General features: G+C 43.3%; 1 protein-coding gene across 1 annotated transcript in view; it reads left to right on the forward strand.

Annotated features, from left to right (window-relative positions):
- Positions 1 to 11,885, forward strand: part of oxtra (oxytocin receptor a) — a 32,998-nt gene extending 21,113 nt beyond the window's left edge. Inside the window, exon 4 of the mRNA XM_085777824.1 lies at positions 11,535 to 11,885. Coding sequence (XP_085633950.1) covers positions 11,535 to 11,833 — 299 coding nt within the window. The 3' untranslated portion in view covers positions 11,834 to 11,885. The remainder of the gene's footprint in view (positions 1 to 11,534) is intronic.
- The last annotated feature ends 3,217 nt before the right edge of the window (positions 11,886 to 15,102 follow it).

Here is a 15,102-nt window from a genome sequence, read left to right on the forward strand (position 1 = left end):
ATTCTGATATTATAGTTTTGGTCTTTGTCAGTTCATGTCTAAGCCTTTTGGATTGATATGAAATTGATGTATTCCACTCGAGCAGTTTTACGTGAGCTGGCGACAACAAGAGTTGGGAGAAAGAGAAAGAGTCCTTTATGGGATTTCTGTGAATACGACTGTGAGAAAGATAAAAGCAGGTGATAACATACAGCATATAGAGTGTGTTGTGTTGTGTTGTGTTGGGTTGTGTTGAGTTTGTTCCTGTTGTTCTCAGACTGAGACTCCCTGAGCTGTGACATGTGTCTCTTGAATGAATGGGTTTCTATTCTTTTGTTCATGTGGTTTTAGTTTATTGGCTGTTTTGATTTGTACCATGCAAACAGCCAGTAATACACACATGAAGGCTGCTGTCTTGTTAACTGCTCTGGTTGTTGTGGCCGGTTGGTTGTTCAACAGTAACTGCATACATTGTTTAAAGGGACAGTAGCATTTTTTTTTTAAAAAGTGTGGTTGTATGATCTACAAATAGCCCCTAAGTACTTTAATTGCAGTAGAAGACTCTCTGCACTCCTCCCGTTAGCAACGCCAGCCCATAATAGCCCTGCCCAGAGATTTACAACATACAGTGTTGTGAACAGACCCAAAGAAATGGCCTTTTTTCACGGCCTAAAAGAGGTGGTGGTGTTTTCTGTGTTTGAGGTGGTCAGCATCAGTATCAGAGTCGTTGTTGAAGTGTTTCCCAGCAGCAGCAGCTTCCTGTGACTCAGATTGATTCATCTCACAGTGAAAGAGCCGCGACCTTTCACAGATTAGTTGTGTAACTTTTTCCATCTTTAGCTCCTCGTTAGATTTATCAATACTTGTTTTTCTCTTTTTTTTTTAAATGTCAGGCGACGGTTAAAAAGCCGGTTCCCTCCGAGAAACACCGGCGACGTGGGTGATTTCACATTTTAGAGCCAGACAGATTTCATTATGTAGAGGACAAAAACACCTGAAGGTTAACACCACACACACACACACACACACACACACACACACACACACACGTTGTTGGCCTGCTGAGGCGGCACCACTGACACTCAGAACTATTGATTAGCATTAAGTGCTTAACAGACACAAACCCGCTGTTCAATGTCTGAGTGCTGGTTTTTGTGTAAAGGTTAGTAACAGTGTCGTTAACACAATCCAATCCAATCCACTTTATTTATATATAGCACATTTTCAAAACATAAAAGTTTTACCAAACTGCTGCACAGTGGTTCACATAAACGACATAGAGCCCCAAATGGTAAGAAAACGTAATGAAGATAAGATAATAATAATTTTAAAAGAATAAAAAGGAATGAATGAATTTAAAAATAACAATAAAAAAAGGAATAAAATAAGAGCCATTAAAAAGCAAACAGATTAAAAATACAATAAAATGATAATAAAAAGACCAACAAGAACAGAGGCCAAGGAATAAAAGTAAGTTTTAAGACGTGATTTGGGACATATATTTATTTATAATGGCAGCTCATTCAAGAGTTTAGGAGCCGCCACAGAAAATACTCTAGCTGATCCGTTTAAAGCTTTCAAGGTTCAGAAATCGTCGTTTGTCCAGTTTGTCGCCTCCTTCCACGAGCTGCCGCACTAGTTTACCCGAGTAAGGAAAACAAATTTGATTGGTCATTATCGAGCAGGCGGGATATTCAATGTTTGCCGCGAGACCGAGCTCGATGTGTGTATGTGTGTGTGTGCGCGTGTGTTTAACGTAGCTAACTGTTAGCTAACTTAGCTAGCGAGGCTAAGTGATGGAGCGCAGGGATCTGGAGGAGGAGAGTGCACTGCAAAAGCTCTAAATCTTTCCAAGAATATTTGTCTTATTTCTTGTCAAAATGTCTAATTTCTAGTCAAAACTAATCTCTTTCCACTTACATAAGACAAAAATTTACTCGTTTTTAGATAAATTTCACTTGTTTCAAACTAATTTTCACTTGAAATAAGTAGAAAAATCTGCCAGTGAAAGCAAGTTTTTTGTGCTTGTAATAAGAAAGAAAAACTTGCTCCACTATCAGATTTTTCTACTTATTTCAAGTGAAAATCTGCTTGAAAGAAGTGAAAAGTGTCTAAAAACAAACTACTTTTTATATGATGAGTCTTATTTTAAGTAGAATGAGATTTGTTTTGACTAGAAATAAGACAAATATTCTTGGTAAGATTTTGAGTAAGTTTTTCTCAGATGTTTGACGGATGACAGATCCTGATATCATTGGCTGATGAATCGTGAACAACGTGACGCACAATTTGTGTGCCTGCATTATCCAATATGGAAAAAAACTACCCAACTTTCACTTTTCATTGGGAAAATAGAATTTTGCACAAAGTTTGGGCTCCATTGTCTGACCAAACTTCTATTTTCGAGTCTCCCATTTGACTCATCTATCAATAGATGAGTGATTAATGTTAATGTTAAGACCCACAGTGGGATCAAAGTCAATTTTCTTTTCTGAATACCTTTAAAAATAAGCAATAACATTTTTAAATGAATTCTAAAATGGACTGGGAGCCAGTGAAGGGAAGCGAGGATCGGGGTGCAGCAGCACTTTGGACAGAACTTTGTGTCACTTTGTCACAAATTAATTAAAAATATATAATATAATACAACATAATATAAAATGAGAGGAGCTCCACCGCTGCTTCATCCTCAGGAACAAGAGTCACGAGTTCCTGAAAAGAAGTGTTTTATCGTGACAGATTGTTCTGTTCTCCCTGATTTAATTCAGAAGAGACTTTTTCATTAGAGTTCCCAATGAGATTATTTAAATGAGACTTTGGCTCCTTCTCCCTGATCACACAGTTTGATCACCACCACCACTGACACAATACAAGGAAACTGATTCATGCTCCTTCGTCTTTCCTTTAGAGGAGTTAATGTTTTTTTGGTTCAGTTTTTAATGGACTGTCAGTGGTTGAGCTGAGGGAGCAGATGATGATTAAACCTCTGACTCTGAAGTTGAACAAGCTTCACTCAGTTAAACTCATGTTTCACTCTCATTAATCAAACTCTTTAATAGCTGATGATGGTTCCTATTAATGAATCCTCCTCTGCCCTTCCAGAGGTCGTAGACTCGGAGCTGCTTCAGTCGGAGCGTCGTTAGAGTCGACAGGGGAATATCACAGACACAGATTACAGCAATCAGCGAGAAGAGGTTAAACACAGGATACAACCCGACGGCATGAATCTGAAACTCATTTACCAAATGTCATGTGGATGGTGGAGTCGCCACAGCGTAAATGTCATCCAGCGCGCCGCTGCCACTTAACTCCCATGATGCATCACCTCGGAGCACGAGGAGCGTTTCTGCTTCTTCGTCTGAGAACATGGAGAAGCTTCTCCGTTCTGAACGAGGAGCTTCCTCACAAACCTTAAACAAGAACCGTGTTTCCATCCACATGTTTTTATTTGCATTAAACAATATGGAATTAAAAATGTCTAATGGAAACAGTAAAATTTGATTAAATATCATGAATATCGATAAAAAGTTACTACGGTCGACCTCATCAGATTTTCTCTTGATCAATACAAAGGTAATATGACAAATTCTGATGGAAACAGTTCTTTGTCTGATAAATGTGAGTTGCATCATGTTTTATGTGGATGCCTCTACGTGGTCCAGCTGTTAAAGCTATAGTGCGTAACTTCTACGTGTCTGTAAATCTCCGTTTCAGCCAAGCCGCTACAAGAGGAGATGATACAACGCTGATGAAGCCGTATTTTTCAGTATTTGTTCATTTTGTATTTGGTGATGTTGGCGACATTCCCGCGCTGACGCACAGGAAACAATGGTGCGTTCCAGGCAGCCCGTAACTCGTGTTTTTCCGACCTGTGAAGTCGTACCACTTCGATCTGGTACAATTAGAAAATCTTTAACGTTTTTTTCTTTCTTAGAAGTCTTACCACTTCTTTTTCTAGAAATGTTTCTAGAACAAGTGTGGCGAAATGCTGAAATGACAACAAAATTCACTGAAACCCTATTTTTTCATGCGAGAAAGTTACTGTTTAGATCCCCAATGTGCGGTTAGTTTATCCAAATGACGGCTGTTTAGAAGTTTGCCCCGATGTTTTTGGGAGAAGTGAAGCTCCAGGTCCGAGCAGCGACCGCAGCAGCCCGGCTCCTGATGTGCTCCGCCGGCCAGCCTACCATCGTCACCCCGGGGAGAAAACGACCGCTAATTAACTTACCCGATGGCTTTTAGAGGTTTACCACCGGCTGGTTTAACTCTTTTTAGGGGATAAATGTTGGTCTCATTGATGAAATCTAACAATTGTGGCTGTAGCAGAAGTTTGTTTGTGGTTAGACAGAAGAGCAGCACTGCCTTGGGGTCTGTACGCACAGAAAACACCACATTTACATCAATAAATAAAAGTTTTACAATGAACCAGGCCGATCTGAGAGCTGGCAAGACTCTCCGGTAAGGCATATTGAACGGTTAAATGCCGTTAATGGGACGAGAGCAGTCAAAACGGCGGTTTAAAGCTAGCTACAGCGAGGGTAGGTTCACTTCCTGTTTACAAAGTAAAAGCACCAATTAGATCGTAATGGCTTTCCTTATGATAAAAGGCAACGGGTATTTTCCATCCATCCATCCATCCATTGTCCGCCGCATTATCCGGAGTCGGGTCGCGGGGGCAGCAGTCGGAGCAGGGATCCCCAGACTTCCCTCTCCCCGGACACTTCCTCCAGCTCTTCCGGGGGGACCCCAAGGCGTTCCCAGGCCAGCCGAGTGACGTAGTCACTCCAGCGTGTCCTGGGTCTTCCTCGGGGCCTCCTCCCGGTGGGACATGCCCGGAACACCTCACGAGGGAGGCGTCCAGGGGGCATCCTATACAGGTGCCCGAGCCACCTCAGCTGGCTCCTCTCGATGTGGAGGAGCAGCGGCTCTACTCCGAGCTCCTCCCGGGTGACAGAGCTCCTCACCCTATCTCTAAGGGAGCGCCCCGCCACCCTGCGGAGGAAACTCATTTCTGCCGCTTGTATCCGGGATCCTGTCCTTTCGGTCATGACCCAGAGTTCATGACCATAGGTGAGGGTGGGAACGTAGATCGACCGGTAAATCGAGAGCTTTGCCTTTCGGCTCAGCTCCTTCTTCACCACGACGGACCGATACAATGACTGCATTACTGCGGCCGCCGCACCAATCCGCCTGTCGATCTCGCGCTCCGTTCTCCCCTCACTCGTGAACAAAACCCCAAGATACTTAAACTCCTCCACCTGAGGCAGGAACTCTCCCCCGACCTGGAGGGTGCAAGCCACCTTTTTCCAGTCGAGAACCATGGCCTCGGACTTAGAGGTGCTGATTCTCATCCCAGCTGCTTCACACTCGGCTGCAAACCGCCCCAGTGCATGCTGAAGGTCCTGGCTCGAGGGAGCCAACAAGACCACATCATCCGCAAAAAGCAGAGATGAAATCAAGTGGCTCCCGAACCGTACCCCCTCCGGCACTTGGCTGCGCCTAGAAATTCTGTCCATAAAAATAATGAACAGAACCGGTGACAAAGGGCAGCCCTGCCGGAGTCCAACACGCATCGGGAACAGGTCTGACTTACTGCCGGCCATGCGAACCAAGCTCCTGCTCCGGTCGTACAGGGACCGTACAGCCCTCAGCAGAGGGCCTCCGACCCCATACACTCGGAGCACCTCCCACAGGATGCCACGTGGGACACGGTCGAAAGCCTTCTCCAGATCCACAAAACACATGTGGACTGGTTGGACAAACTCCCATGCGCCCTCGAGCACCCTGCGGAGGGTGTAGAGCTGGTCCAGCGTTCCACGGCCAGGGCGAAAACCGCATTGTTCCTCCTGAATCCGAGGTTCGACTATCGGCCGAATTCTCCTCTCCAGCACCCTGGAATAGACTTTCCCCGGGAGGCTGAGGAGTGTGATCCCCCGGTAGTTGGAACACACCCCCGGTCCCCCTTTTTGAAGAGAGGGATCACCACCCCGGTCTGCCAGTCCAGAGGCACTGTCCCCGACTGCCGCGCGATGCTGCAGAGGTGTGTCAGCCACGACAGCCCCGCAACATCCAGAGACTTGAGGTACTCAGGGCGGATCTCATCCACGCCCGGTGCCTTGCCACTGAGGAGCTTCCGGACTACCTCAGTGACTTCAGCTTGGGTGATGAATGAATCGACCTCTGAGTCCTCAGCCTCTGCTTCCTCGATGGAAGGAGTGTCAGTGGGATTGAGGAGATCCTCGAAGTATTCCTTCCACCGCCCGACGATATCCCCAGTCGAGGTCAACAGCTCCCCTCTTCCACTGTAAACAGTGTTGGCGGAGCACTGCTTCCCCTTCCTGAGGCGCCGGATGGTTTGCCAGAATTTCCTCGAGGCCGACCGGTAGTCCTCCTCCATGGCCTCCCCGAACTTTTCCCAGACCCGAGTTTTTGCTTCCGCGAAGCAAAAAGCAAAAACTCGGGAAGCAACGGGTATTTTATTTTGTGAAAATAACCGGAAGTGCGTTGCTCACTACGGCTAGCTTTAGTGACGCCGACTTCGTCGAAACAAAATTGTAAACAGCTGGTATTTAGTCAGATTTTCAACACGTTGGGGATCTAAACGACTACTTTCTACAAGTAGACAAGCTCGCCTACTGAAGAAAGGGGGGAAGATTCAACACACCTGGACGGCAAACTGCAGAATCTACATCAAAACGAATGGATCATCACCTGAGGATGTCCAAATAATACAAATAAGGAGCGAGGACGAGCTGGAGAAATTCAACAACTAAGGTATGGCTCACAAACACTCCATAACATCAACACAGCAAAGCACAAGGGTTCCTACACAGACTGAAAAAATGATGGAAATATCAGAGAGGATTGCTGAACTTGAAAGTGTGGAGCTGATTATAAATCAAGATGTGAACCATACCTTAACAGACCCGAATGAAGGAATTGACCCGAATACTCACTTTTATCTTAACATGACTGAGAAATGCCAGTACTACACTGAAGATCAATACAATCAGAGCATTGAGATGGATGGAAAACTGTCTCTAATTCACTTTAACAGCAGGAGTTTATACACTAACTTTGACCACATCAAGGAATACCTACAACACTTCAATCATCACTTCAACATCATTGCGGTGTCGGAAACATGGATTAATGAAGACAAAGGAGCGGATTTTTTCCTGGATGGATACAAGCTTGTTTGTGTTAACAGAAGAAGCAAAATTGGAGGAGGAGTGGCCCTGTTCATTGACAATGAAATTAAGTATGACACTGTACAAAATATGTCTAAAGCTGTTGACCACTTAATGGAATGTGTGACAATTGAAATATGTGTGACAAATGGTAAAAATATAGTTGTAAGCTGTGTTTACAGAGCACCAGATTCAAAAATAGAAGATTTCAATGAATGTGTGGGAGAAATATTATCAGAAATTAGCCAAAAGAGAGTTTTCATCTGTGGTGATGTAAATATTGACTTGCTCAATCCAAAACAAAACACGATGATCGACGAATTCATTAATATGATGTATACAATGGGCTTACAACCTCTCATCACACGCCCTAGCAGGATCACAACACACAGTGCTACTCTAATTGATAATATTTTTACTAACGTTAACGACATAACAAGAGGACTCCTGATAAATGATATAAGTGACCACCTACCAATCTTTGCTATCTATGACTGGAAACACACTGTGAGACAGACACCTAACAAAAACATTTACATTAGGGTCAGGACCGAAGAAGGAATGAATGCACTGAAAAATGAACTACTGAGGCAAAACTGGAACAATGTTTACAATGAAACAGATGTGAATGATGCATATGACTCCTTTTTGCAAACATTTAAAACACTGTATGACAGACACTGTCCTATGAAAAAAAGACACACAAATCAGAACAAGGAGGGGAAACCATGGCTCACTAAACCATTGATAAATGCCTGCAGGAAGAAAAACACTCTGTACAGACAGTTCCTGAAATTAAGAACGACACAGTCAGAAGTGAAATACAAAAGATATAGAAACAAACTACATAGCATTTTGAATGAACGCAAGAAAGAATATTACAGCAATCTACTAGCAGAAAACATGAATCACACTAAAAAACTATGGGATATTTTAAACAATGTGACAAAAAATAAAAGGGCAAAACCAAGCTACCCTCCCTACTTCAACTATAACGACATGCAGGAAGATAACCCGGGAGTCATAACAAACAGATTCAACCAATTCTTTGTAAATATTGGGCCAGAGCTAGCCAAGGACATTCCTGACTCACCCCTGCACTGGGACCACTTTGATAAGGACGGAGACAGAAATCCCAGCTCAATGTTTCTCTCACCAGTTAAGGCCACAGAGATTACACACCTGGTCAACAAGTGTGTAGGAAAAACATCTACCGATATTAACGACTTTGACATGAGGCTAATTAAAAAAGTTTTACCAGGTATCATCATACCGCTAACATACATCTTCAATCTGTCGTTTCAAACTGGGACATTTCCCACCAAAATGAAAGTTGCAAAAGTTGTGCCACTGTTTAAGAATGGGGACACACATGAGTTTACCAACTATAGACCAATCTCAATACTGCCACAACTGTCAAAAATCTTGGAGAAGCTTTTCAACAGTAGACTAGACAACTTCATCAATAAACACAAACTGCTATATGACAGCCAATATGGATTCAGAAAGAACCACTCAACTGCCTTGGCTCTAACTGAGTCTGTGGAAATAATCACTGACGCCATTGACCGGAAATTACATTCAATAGGTATCTTCATAGACCTGAAAAAAGCATTTGACACCATTAACCACGATATTTTAATAGCTAAACTGGAGAGATATGGCATTAGAGGTATAGTTCTGGAGTGGGTTAAGAGCTACTTACACAAGAGATCCCAATATGTGAAAATAGGTGATAACACATCAACTTGCCTGGACTTAATCTGTGGGGTCCCACAGGGGTCAGTTCTGGGTCCGAAGCTATTCATACTATACATAAATGATATATGCAATGTGTCCAATATTCTGAAATTAATATTATTCGCAGATGATACTAATATCTTCTGTTCTGGGGGTGACTTGAGCCAACTTGTGGAAACAGTAAACCAGGAAATGGCTAAGCTTCATGTGTGGTTCAATATAAACAAATTATCACTAAATCTAGGGAAAACTAAATACATGCTATATGGGAAAAAAGGTTGTAATAAGAGTATTAACATCCAAGTAAATGGAGTGAATATTGAAAGGGTCAGTGAGAACAAAGTACTGGGAGTAATTATTGATGACATGTTAAGTTGGAAACCACACATAAGACACCTAAAAAGTAAGATAGCCAGGAGTGTGTCCATACTCTGGAAAGCACAAAAAATAATAAATCAAAAGCACTTCACCTGCTGTATTGGGCACTAGTCGCTCCACACCTGCAATACTGTGCAGAGGTGTGGGGTCACACATATAAAGGCTCCACTCATCCCTTGTTAATACTCCAAAAAAGAGCTCTGAGAATCTTGCATTATGCCAACTATAGGGCACACACAAATCAATTATTCATGGATTCAAGAATACTCAAACTATATGACTTGATAAATTACCGCACTATACAAATGATGTACAAGGCCGCGAATAAAAGCCTCCCAATGAATCTGCAAATACTTTTCCTAGAAAGAGAGGGGAGACACAATCTTAGAGGGAACAAGATTCTCAGACAAAGAAAGGTTCGGACTACGTTAAAATCCTTTTGCTTGTCGATCACAGGTGTCAAACAGTGGAATGCATTAGAAGATGAAGTTAAAAACTCAGAGACACTGAATGTCTTCAAGAGAAAGTATGTCAACTCAACTATTAAACGATACAAAATAACACAGGAGGGCTGATAAAGGTCAGAGACACGAGTCAACAGACACTGTGCTGAGACGGCATGGGAGCATAACAAAAAACATTTTGTACCCAAACAATACGTTTAACCAGAGAAAATTGTATGTCAAAGGTCTATGCCTGACTGTTTGTGCAGGATGTTGTTATAATGTCTATCAACAAAGTACAGATAAATTGGGGTGCTAATGCATGCTGTGACACTACTGTGAGAGATCAGAGTACTGAAGAACTCAACTGAGCCCTGTCAATCGATAAGCTGAGTTCAATCAACTGGTCCACGATGGATTTGCTGAGCTGGTCACTGAATGCCATTGACAGAGTGTTCTCAACCAGGCGTGCGGGCTCTGGAGAACCCAGATGCCCGGACGGAACCTTCATCTCCGGCTACATCTTGGATGGATGGGAAAAGTGGAGAGTCCTCTGCCTTGCCGCACTGGATGTGGAGGATGTCGAGGACGTGTACATATTCACGTTCATGACAATCGGGATGTTCACCCTGGGATGCGGTATTTTCATGCAATATCAGAAAATGAGGAAGATCGCCTCCGAGCAGAGCAATGCGAGGGCGGACAACGCCACTACTCGAGGTGCTGTGGTCGGGATACGATCTGACATCACAGCAGTTCGTGAATTCGTGTCAATATTGCGAGCTGACATGGCCAAAACTCGGGAGGATATGGCCAAGTTAAGCGCGGCAAAGGCTGCAGAGGAGATGGATGATTGAAAGAATATGGCAAAAAAGGGCTCTTACTCCACACCACACCATCAAATAATCAGTACACTGGACTTTGCTCTCTGTCAATTGGACCATTCTATGACTTTGTGACATGCCAAGCTACAAGATGAGACTGTTGTTCACTCATGACGGACAAATATGGACACATGTGCAAACACACACGTAATCTGTATGTACTGTCTAGAGCTAAACTTCAGCTCTGTATACTGCCTGCTGCCAACATGTCATGTCAAATGTCATAAGTAAAAGTATGTTATATCAAAATGTAAAAAAAAAAAAAAAAAAAAAAAAAAAATTATGTTATGATCTGTATACTATCTACTACCGTAACATGTTATGTCAAAATGTCATAAGTAAAAGAATGTTACATCAAAATGTAGTGTGTGTGTATGTATGTATATATATATATATATGTATGTATGTATGTATATATATATATATATAATAATAAGAAAAGAAGAAAAAAGCAAAAAGATATGTATGTATGACAAATATTCTTATTCTGTGGGTAATGGGGGCGGGACTAGATAAGCTTTTGCTTCTCCCGCTTTTCCCTTTCGGCCATGTATTGTATTATTTGATGATGAAGTGTGATGATGATGATTTAAATTGACATGCCCGAAATAAACAAATTGATTGATTGATTGATTTCTCGCCTGGAAATGTTTCAAATGTTGCTAAAGTTATATATTTACAGAGTTTAGAGCGTTGCTCGGCGCCGTGTAAATGACATCACAGCGGCACTAGTGATACTCAGTTGTAATGGAAACACAACCAAACCGAGCCGAGCTGAGCCGAGCCGTATCGAGCCGAGCCGTGCTAGTGGAAATGCGCCATTAGTCTAGTGTTAACGCTACCAGCAGAGAAAACAGTGTGATGCAGACTTTCTCCTGTATAAATCCTCCATATGTGTGTATCTCTCTCTGTCTCTGCAGCCATGCCCTTCATCATCTCCATGCTGCTGGCCAGCCTCAACAGCTGCTGTAACCCCTGGATCTACATGTGCTTCGCCGGCCACCTGTTCCACGACCTGAGGCAGAACTTCCTGTGCTGCTCCGCCCGTTTCCTCCGCTCCGCTCCGTGCTGCTCCGCCCGATTCCTCCGCTCGGCGTCGTCATCCTCTCCGTGTCGCTGCGACCGAGACTTCGACTCCAGCCACAAGAGCAACTCCTCCACCTTCGTCATCAAGAGCACCAGCAGCCAGAGGAGCATCACCCAGACCTCCACCACATGAAGGAGCATCACCCAGACCTCCACCACATGAAGGAGCATCACCCAGACCTCCACCACCTGAAGGAGCATCACCCAGACCTCCACCACCTGAAGGAGCATCACCCAGACCTCCACCACATGAAGGAGCATCACCCAGACCTCCACCACATGAAGGAGCATCACCCAGACCTCCACCACATGAAGGAGCATCACCCAGACCTCCACCACATGAAGCAGCATCACCCAGACCTCCACCACCTGAAGGAGCATCACCCAGACCTCCACCACCTGAAGGAGCATCACCCAGACCTCCACCACATGAAGGAGCATCACCCAGACCTCCACCACCTGAAGGAGCATCACCCAGACCTCCACCACCTGAAGGAGCATCACCCAGACCTCCACCACATGAAGCAGCATCACCCAGACCTCCACCACCTGAAGGAGCATCACCCAGACCTCCACCACCTGAAGGAGCATCACCCAGACCTCCACCACATGAAGGAGCATCACCCAGACCTCCACCACATGAAGGAGCATCACCCAGACCTCCACCACATGAAGCAGCATCACCCAGACCTCCACCACCTGAAGGAGCATCACCCAGACCTCCACCACATGAAGCAGCATCACCCAGACCTCCACCACCTGAAGGAGCATCACCCAGACCTCCACCACCTGAAGGAGCATCACCCAGACCTCCACCACCTGAAGGAGCATCACCCAGACCTCCACCAGGAGCATCACCCAGACCTCCACCACCTGAAGGAGCATCACCCAGACCTCCACCACATGAAGGAGCATCACCCAGACCTCCACCACATGAAGGAGCATCACCCAGACCTCCACCACATGAAGGAGCATCACCCAGACCTCCACACTGCAAAAACTCAAAATCTTACCAAGAATATTTGTCTTATTTCTAGTCAAAACTAATCTCATTCTACTTAAAATAAGACTCATCACATAAAAAGCAGCTTGTTTTTAGACACTTTTTACTTCTTTCAAGCAGATTTTCACTTGAAATAAGTAGAAAAATCTGATAGTGGAGCAAGTTTTTCTTCCTTATTACAAGCACAAAAAAACTTGCTTTCACTGGCAGATTTTTCTACTTATTTCAAGTGAAAATTAGTTTGAAACAAGTGAAAATGATCTAAAAACAAGTACATTTTTAGGTGATGAGTCTTATTTTAAGTGGAAAGAGATTAGTTTTGACTAGAAATGAGACATTTTGACATGAAATACGACAAATATTCTTGGAAACATTTAGAGTTTTTGCAGTGCACCACATGAAGGAGCATCACTCAGACCTCCACCACAGCACATTAAACACATTGCATTGTGGGAGCTAAGCATCCTGGGAATAGTAGTCCTACTACTACTACAGGGGAACAACAGCTACCACCACTACTACACTCTTAACTCTCTTCTTTACACTGACTCACACCATCAAGTGGCAATGGAGAAATGTACAGACCATAATAATAACAGCTTGAAAGGTCATAATGGACTGATCTGAGGGATCCACTGAGTCTGGGTTTGTTCTGATGGGCTTCTTGATCCAGATGCACAGGGTGAACACAGTACTGTATGTACAGAGTGTATACTGTTTATACAATGTATATATATATAGTGAATACAGTGTAGTGTACATGCACTGTATGTATACACACTGTATACTGTATTATATACATACAGTACTTATCTTTGAAAACATTTTTAAGACCTAAAATAGATTTAATGCCAATTAAGGCCTTGTTTTTAGATTAATGAATTCAATGCCTTTTAAGACTTTTTAAGGATCTGTAAGAACCTTGTTAATAGCATCAGTGAGGCGTCTGATTGGACCCAAATGTATTCACAACAACCCCAAACATTCAGCCAGTGTCATTTAGAACGATCATCAGCATAAAGAAGAGCAACAAGTCCTGAGCTCAACCTCCTCCAGTCTGTCTGGGGTCACATGTAGAGACAGGAGGATCTGAGGAGCTGCAAGATATTTGGAAAAAAGGTTGAACCGACCTAGAAGAACTGATGCTGTTTTGAAGGAAAAGGGTTGTCACACCCGTCTAAAACCTTTGCACAGTACTGTATATATATATACGACTATATACATTATATAAACAGTATACTCTTTTCAAACACTGTACACACTGTATACTGTACATGCACTGTACATACTGTACACTGTAGTGGATATAGTGGATACATACAGTGTGTGTACAGTGTGTATACTGTACATACAGTGTGTGTACAGTGTGTATACTGTACATATAGTGTGCGTTTGCGTGAGCAGAGGAGGAAGTGGAGGAACCATCGGCTCCTGGACGACTACAGTTCTGATTCAGTTGTTGTCACCAGCGACGCTTCAGCTCCTCTGTGTGTGTGTGTATGTGTGTGCGTGTGCGTGTGCGTGCGTGTGTGTGTGTGTGTGTGTGTGTGAATATTGTGCTGCGTCGTTACATTGTGATGGATTGTGAACCTGTAACTGTCACTGAGCTTCTGTTTGGTTGTGAGGCGTCAGACTCCTGACTGTCACTGGGAAAGATCCTAAAGCCTCCGAAAAAAGATAAAAAAAAGAAAAATAAAGTGTGAAAGCAGCGAAACCGCACTGTGCTCCTCCTCCTCCTCCTCCTCCTCCTCCTCCTCCTCCTCCTCCTCCTCCTCCACAGGATGAGTACACACTGCAAAAACTCAAAGTCTTTGCAAGAATATTTGTCTTATGTCTTGTCAAAATGTCTCATTTCTAGTCAAAACTAATCTCTTTCCACTTAAAATAAGACTCATCACCTAAAAATTAACTTGTTTTTAGATCATTTTCACTTGTTTCAAACAAAATTTCACTTGAAATAAGTAGAAAAATCTGCCAGTGAAAGGAAGTTTTTTGTGCTTGTTATAAGAAAGAAAAACTTGCTCCACTATCAGATTTTTCTACTTATTTCAAGTGAAAATCTGCTTGAAAGAAGTAAAAAGTGTCTAAAAACAAGCTGCTTTTTAATGTGATGAGTCTTATTTTAAAGGGACAATGAGGAGTTTTGTTAAAGTGAAGTGTTTCCACACTACATTTATGAGCCTCCGCACCGTGAAATTCTTTGACCGGCACAAGACAGACTCATGTTTTCATTCATCAAGAATTAAAGTCAGAGGTTGGAAGACGATCACATACCGTCGTAGTTCCCACCATAAACGGAGATTCGGCGGCGTTATTCTCATGACTCGCCACGAAACCGAAAGTAAAGAAACGCTGGTCGGCTCGCCCAGCATTTCCACCACCACTAATAATAACAAAAT

The sequence above is a fragment of the Trachurus japonicus genome, chromosome 5 (assembly GCF_045865225.1).
Source record: "Trachurus japonicus isolate A0001 chromosome 5, Traja_1.0".
NCBI lineage: Eukaryota > Metazoa > Chordata > Actinopteri > Carangiformes > Carangidae > Trachurus > Trachurus japonicus.